This window comes from Oratosquilla oratoria, chromosome 25, assembly GCF_046742065.1.
Source record: "Oratosquilla oratoria isolate Oo_2021 chromosome 25, ASM4674206v1, whole genome shotgun sequence".
Classification (NCBI taxonomy): Eukaryota; Metazoa; Arthropoda; class Malacostraca; order Stomatopoda; family Squillidae; genus Oratosquilla; species Oratosquilla oratoria.
In genome coordinates this window covers 48,781,731-48,789,230 of record NC_134801.1, presented here as the reverse complement: position 1 = coordinate 48,789,230, position 7,500 = coordinate 48,781,731, and the positions used below count along the sequence as shown (strand labels likewise).

General features: G+C 42.2%; 1 protein-coding gene across 4 annotated transcripts in view; it reads right to left on the bottom strand.

Moving 5' to 3' along the window:
- Positions 1-7,500, bottom strand: part of LOC143038933 (breast cancer anti-estrogen resistance protein 3 homolog) — a 615,644-nt gene that overhangs the window by 493,292 nt on the left and 114,852 nt on the right. For 3 of the 4 annotated variants that reach the window (XM_076208717.1, XM_076208714.1, XM_076208715.1), the window contains exon 1: positions 7,425-7,500. This exon is cut by the window's right edge. The exons of the other annotated variant lie outside the window; for it this stretch is intronic. In XM_076208717.1, coding sequence (XP_076064832.1) covers positions 7,425-7,482 — 58 coding nt within the window. In that variant the 5' untranslated portion in view covers positions 7,483-7,500. The remainder of the gene's footprint in view (positions 1-7,424) is intronic. 4 annotated transcript variants of the gene reach the window in all.

Here is a 7,500-nt window from a genome sequence, read left to right as displayed (position 1 = left end):
GTGTGTGTGTGTGTGTGTGTGTGTGTGTGTGTGTGTGCGCGCGCGCATATGAACACGTGTGCACACAAGCGGACTGAATACCAACGTCTGTGCTACTTTATCCGCCTGACATTAATGAATGACTGAGGTGAACGTATAATAAATCATGTCACGCTTAGTTAAAACCTGATTTAATCATCCAAACCCCCCTCCTTCCCCTCCTCAACCCCTTTCCTCCTCCGTCACTTCTTTAGACTGATTACACCATTATAATAATTACCACCGAAACATGAACTTCATCTTCGTCTTCACTGCCACGACCACCACCATGACCTCCACTACTACCATTACCATCACCACCACCACCACCACCACAACAACCACCACCACCACCACAACCACCACCACCACCACAACCACCACCACCACCACCACCACCACCACCACCACCACCACCACCACCACAACCACCACCACCACCACCACCACCACCACCACCACCGTCACCATCACCACCACAACAACAATGAGCATCACTGCCACCGCAACCATTACCTTCAGTGTGGACAACGGCCAAATGGTCTGCTCTTTGAGCAGAAGAACCTCCTGCAACTCAACCTTGACTCTAGAGGTGACCCTGGACACACAGACGTTGTCCTCGAGGCAATGCATCACGTACGCACACATCGCAAACCCCACAGAGTCCCACCTGACCAACACCCGAATCTCTGTAGGAAAAACAAAACTTTCTCTTCACTTCCCTCTCTACAGGGATGAGAAGGAGGACGAGGTTCTTTACCACGATAACTGGAGGTTCAAGTCCCTCGTGGAGAATTTCTGTGACCGACTTGTTCGTTCCTTGATTTTTTTCTGGCATCCTTCCCCGTGCATATACATGGAGAACAGCAGTGACTTTTTTCACGAGAGAGAGAGAGAAGGAGAGAGAGAGAGAGAGAGAAGGAGAGAGAGAGAGAGAGAGAGAGAGAGAGAGGAAGAGAGAGAGAGAGAGAGAGAGAGAGAGAGAGAGAGAGAGAGAGAGAGAGAGGGAGAGAGAGAGAGAGAGAGAGAGAGAGAGAGAGAGAGAGAGAGAGAGAGAGAAAGAGGGAGAAAAAGAGAAAGAGAGAGGAGGGAGAGGGAGAGAGAAAGAGGGAGGGAGAGGGAGAGAGAAAGAGGGAGGGAGAGAGAGAGAAAGAGAAAGAGGGAGGGAGAGAGAGAAAGAGGAAGAGAGAGAGAAAGAAAGAGAGAGGGGGAGAGAGGGAGAGAGAGAAAGAGAGAGAGAGAGGAGAGAGAGAGAGAGAGAGAGAGAGAGAGAGAGAGTGGGGGGGGGGGGGGGGAGAGAGGGAGAGAGAGAGGGAGAGAGAGAGAGAGAGAGATAGAGAGAGAGAGAGAGAGAGAGAGAGAGCGAGAGAGAGAGAGAGAGAGAGAGAGGAGAGAGAGGAGAGAGGAGAGGAGAGAGGAGAGGGGAGAGAGGAGAGGAAGAGAGAGAGAGAGGAAGAGAGAGAGAGGAAGAGAGAGATAGGAAGAGAGAGAGAGGAAGAGAGAGAGAGGAGAGGAAGAGAGGAAAATAGGAAGAGAGGAAAATAAAAATAGGAAGAGAGTGGAGAGGGACAGTGAAGAGGGAGAGTGAAGAGGGAGAGTGAAGAGGGAGAGTGAAGAGGGAGAGGGGAAGAGGGAGAGGGAGAGAGGGATAGAGAGAGCTTGTTCCTTTGTCACCGTATTGATATACAGAACAGAAATATGCAATCGTTCTGAGAAGCATTTCGAAATCCAATACCTTGTTACCTTGCAAGCACGTTGATACTTAGAACAGGAATTCAGAGTTTATTGAATTAAGTACTTCACTGTCCAGTGTCTTGGAAAGCATCCAAGGTCACTAGGTGGGGTTGTGTAGAATAGTGTTGCCAAGCATGGCAACATACGAGTATATGAATAATACTAATCACGTGCTAAATAGTACAGGTGTCGGGTATCATTTTCAAAACAAAAGCGTATTTTTGTGTGTTTTTCGGTACTACAGTGTTCATGGTTCCTCCAACCTTATTCAGGAATAATTTCCTTGTCATGATATGTTGCATAATACCACAGAAATTTTCTGTTCTTTCCATGAACTCTAAAATCATGTCATATCTGTAGGGATTATCGGATACTCAGTAAAGCTCGAAGACAATTATTGTATACCAAACAGGATCACACAATAACGAGTGAGAGAAAAGATGGCTACAATGTACGGACACGACAGCTGGAAAGAGTCATCAGCAGGAAATTCTCTTCTGATGACCAGAAGGCAATGCGCGACACTTCCGGATGTATAACAAAGCGTCGCGGATGATTCTGTGGCGTTGGGAATAGGATGGCTTGGGGTGTGGTAGATCTTCGTCTGTCCTGATGCGTCTCGTCATGAGGGTTCAATAGTAAACACGATACACAAGTACTGATATCCTCAACATTTTAAGTGATTTCACACTTACGTCACAGGCTGAGTAAAATGTTCTGTAGTTATATATGGTAACGTAACTGATGTATTTAAAAGTATAATCATAGTATGATTATTCCCATCATGGTTAAAAGAAAGATATTGTTACTATTCGTCATAGACATAATCATCACTGTATGTATGTCTGAGGCCATTTTCCTCGTCCGACGAGTCTTTATATTCTCAATCCTGAGGGTGCTTAGCTGTAGGTTTGAATCCATCATTTCTCTCTCCGACTCCCAGCAGTGACTGTTACATGCTCCAACAGTCCAAGCACATAGGGCAAAGGTGACGGCTTCGGCCCCAGCTATTCAGCGCCTCATGGCGTACGCTCCTTACCTTCATCTTTAGAAAATTGATGAACAGCATAAAATTCCTTACGAGAGACTGGGAAGGACGAAGCGAGAAGCTACTGCACTGATGCCAAATATAAGACGAATCATATGAAAACAGAGTAAAAAGAAATTAAATCACACACGTGCTGCTTAGGTACATGTTCTGTAACATTAAACAATACGATAAGCTTCTCTAAATCCTAACTACGTAACGAGCGTACTATTGTAATCTTGCTCTTTTGTCCTATTGAGCGAAGGTCTTTTCCTGGTTTACATAACCTAAACGAGGAAGCATACTGTATTCTGTGGTTTCCTTGATCATTTGATTTATTGCATACAAATGATCGATAACTGAATATCGAATCAAGAATATTGTCTATTCCCCTGACTCATTTATATAACAAATCTGTTTGCGAGAATCGTTGAGGAGTTTATGTAGGTGCAGGACAGCAATTACACTTTTTATGTTAGATCTCCTTATTTGTAAAAACAGCAAGAAGTTACTGGAGTATATAAAACGACATTAGTAACAGCGTGCGATACAAAAATGTAATATGAAGCGGGATATTGCGATCATAAAAAACCCTCTTTCTCCGCCCCCTTCAGATAAAAGGGATTCTCTCCCTTCCTCCCCACTGCACTCCCGTGGTGACGAAGTGGCGCGAGAACGGGGCTTGCCCGGGTTTCTGGGGATGGCAATAATAACGAACTCTATTCCTTTGTCAGCGTACTGACACACAGAACAGAAATATACAGTTATTTTGAGAAGCACCTCGAAGTCTTGTTACCTTGAAAACACGTTGACACATAGAACAGGAATTCAGAGTCTAACGACGTCACTATTTTGATTATATCATTCTTCATGGTGACGTTTGCGGAAATGGGGCGTCGACTTCACCGGTTTTGCTTAGTCCTGTGAGCACATGTTGTGGTGTCTGATATTTGTTGGGTTCTTCCGCTGAATTAAATCGCTTAGTGGTACCCAAAATAAGCATACAAAATGAACGACTCACAAAGGGGATATGGGAAAAGGTAGAATTTGATCCTTTGGGTAGTCAGAGGTGGGGGGACGAGGGAGTGGATTTCCATCAGTCTAATAGAATAGGTCTATTTGTTGTCGACACAAATCATTTAACTCGGGTGGTGTAACCCTTGGATCATTTCATTTTGGCTATCTTCAATCTATTATATTCCACTCGGGTTCCTTGGAGAGAACGGGTCGAACTGACTTCGACTGGCCATTTCAGGCTTCTGAAACTCAACGCTATCCGACAAAAAAAAAAAAAGTGAAGCGAGAGGCTGGTTTCCTAGATATGCTTGCAGTAACCACCTCTGTTTCTTTCCAAACACGGGGAGGAAGGGAGCAAGCAAGCAAGCAATGAAGCAAGCAAGCAAGGAAGGAAGGAAGGGTTCTTCATTTGTCGACGCGAGTTCGGCGTTCAGTACACCAAGCCACGAAGTAACGAAGGAACTCCTCTTCCTGCCAACCTCCACTATTGATGCCGACCACATGACGAGGGGCACTTGTCACGAGAATGGTTGCACCATGGTTCCATTTTACGACTTCATTGTCTCTTCTAGCTGCCGTCAGACGATTTTATTCAGCCAAGGGAAACATCACCCCACCTCCATTCCTAACGGCTTAAATGCGCCTCAAGCCTATCCTGATTAACACTTTCGATCTTCTGCGATTTTAATTAATTGAGGGGCAATTCCCCCAAAAGCGAAAGGGTAAAGGGTAAACACATTAGAGCAGGTTTTCCAGTTACCAGCACCTTTGCCCTTTGTGTTTGTACAGCTAATGCAAGTGGCATTCGACGCCGGTTGATATGGAGTGGCCCTGAACTCTGCCACGTAAGAAACGAGGTCATGAGATCGGAAACCAACGCACCACAGCGCCAGTATCTTAAAGCTTTTATAAATACGGTCTATGGTATGTGTTACGACACACACACACAGCGCGCAGCAGCGTGTCCAGAAGGACTCCAGTGAGATTAAGTCTTGCGTGGCCCTACTTGGGAACGATGCTAATATGCGACCAGATGCCATTGTCACTTCCTATTCTTTCCGACACCGTTCTTTGCGGGCCGTTTGTTTTCGTGTGCGTTTCCTTAGCCTGGGCTTCAATGGCTCCCAGTCATTTATATCCTACGAAATCAGAAGGTAAGCTAGAGTGTATAAAGAAGAAGCAAAACCTTTAGACTCGTTTATTATGCTACTTATGACTCATACTGCAACAAAGAAAAGCAGAATGCATTACGAGTAGGCCAGTTTTATATGTTGTATAAACTACTACTTTTTTGTGCTATTTTGAAATATTGAACATAAATAAGAGATGAATAAAAAATATATGAATAGCGTTAAAAGCAGCCCCCCAGAAACTTTTCGATGTAACTGCAAAATAAATAAAGATACACACGAATAAAGTGATAAATGCACTGCGGTTGCCCGCTAGACAAGTAAATGAATTATGACAGATTTAGCGGCACTACAGCTTACGAAGTCTCAACCTCAATACGTAATATGATCTACACTGAGGTCGTGGCCCACGCCGGTGGAAAAAGAAATGGGAAAGCAATACGCATTTGTTCTTTACAACCTGTATTAGCTACTAACTTGCGCTTAACACACACTCACGCACGCACACACACGCAAGTCACAGTTCGGGCCTTATATAAGCTTTCAGCTCTCATCCGAGGAGGATAATAGCTGTCGATCACGAGTCTAACACTTTATCTAAGACTATGTGGAATCACACACACATACACACATCCATATATATATATATATATATATATATATACATATATATACATATATATATATCTATATGGTTGTTCTTAATTAAAGTTTTCTTAATGGTGAGGTCATATTTTATATATATATATATATATATATATATATATATATATATATATACATACACATGTATACATATGTAAGCGTAGGCAGTAAATCTCGTTTTATGGGCGTAGAATTAACCCTGACCGCCACTTGACAGCCAGGGCAAACGACAGCCACCGGCAGGTGACCGAACAGGATTGCATTGTGTTTATGTAAGAGTGACCAAACCGAATGCACCATTGTAGTAAAAAGAAACATTAACATTAGCATCACAAGGCGACTGGCATGCCTACCTACAGAGAGACAAAATTAAGTAACTAAATACATAAATGAATGAATAAATAAATAAACAAACACATAAGATATAAGAAAAATAATGTAAACAAATATTTAAGAACAAAATATATTGACCGCGCCGATAACATCACCAAAAGGTCGAGATAAATATCTTTACAGCATCAGTGACGTCACACACTACTACTGCGCAGCATTTGATAAAGTGAGCAAAAAAAGTTGCTGGGTAAAACATAGCATCATTCGCACGCACTAAAGTGTCAGAAGTATCTGATCCTGTTAGTGTGTTATCTGTTACCTGCGGTGTCAGACAAAACACACAACCTGTCAGCCGAAAAGCTCTGTCATGACAATCAGCGACAATAAAAAACATCATGTGTCACGTTTGCGTAGCGCTAACGAGCAAGTGAGTAAATAAAAAAAAGTAGCTTGGTGATAGTGGAAATGATTATTCCCCGTTAAAACCTAAGCAGCACTGCTCAGCCGTGGGACCAGGGTAATTTAAATTTAATCTAGAGGGAACTCGAAACTTTAAACAACTGTCGATGTTGATATATATATACACATATATATATATATATATATATATATATATATATATATATATATATGTGTATATATATATATATATATATATATGTGTGTATATATATATATATATATATAATCCAAAATATTGGGTATCTAATTATGCTAATGCCAAAAAAATTCCCTTCAAAAGCAAATTCAGTACAAGTGAATATTCCCAAAAACGGAACAAAGAGGTGGACGAACATACATAATGCAGCAACCAAAACTTGTCATTAACATAGAAAAAAAAAACTTATTGATAAAATTCAAGAATCACGCAAGCGTGGATATTTAACATGAATATTACGATGTCCAATAGCTCCTTACTTAACCTAACCTAACGTAACCATTCCATAGGGAAAAATAAAATACAACAAAGAAATCAATTAAAATTGCATCTGCGTGATACTGATATAGAACCTTTCTATTTCGAAAATCAAAAAGTATCTATAAATAGGTCCAACGATGCAGTGGACAGTTTCTGCCTCCTACATTATGTAAACGACGGTCCATAACGACAACAACTAGTCGACATTCCAAGGCCTCCCCCGACGTGACGTCACAGCAACACGACATACAAACACTTCGGAATCCGTTAAACTTGACCAAAGACACAACAAGGTTAACCAAACCAGTCACCTTTAGAACAAAACCGGTCCAATGGTAAGTCGACCATTGATACCGAAATATTGACAGTTACAAAAACGTTCCTGGAAAATTGCTAACTTCAACAAAAAACACATATCGAGAAATGTGTATATGTGTACGAAGTCTTCCATATACACAACTAAAAGATGGAATATACATTAAAGTAAAGGTGACTCTACGGAGTCCAGCCACTGTGCATTTACAGCATAGTCAAACGAGTGGACCTGCTTTTGCTAGTGATGGTCATTACCAAGGCTCCACTACTACGGACATTCACTCACCTTTATCCTTGTGGACTTTGTTATTGCTGCCATGGTGACTAAGGGCTCGGTTCCCCATGTCGTCTCCTCTGGGTCC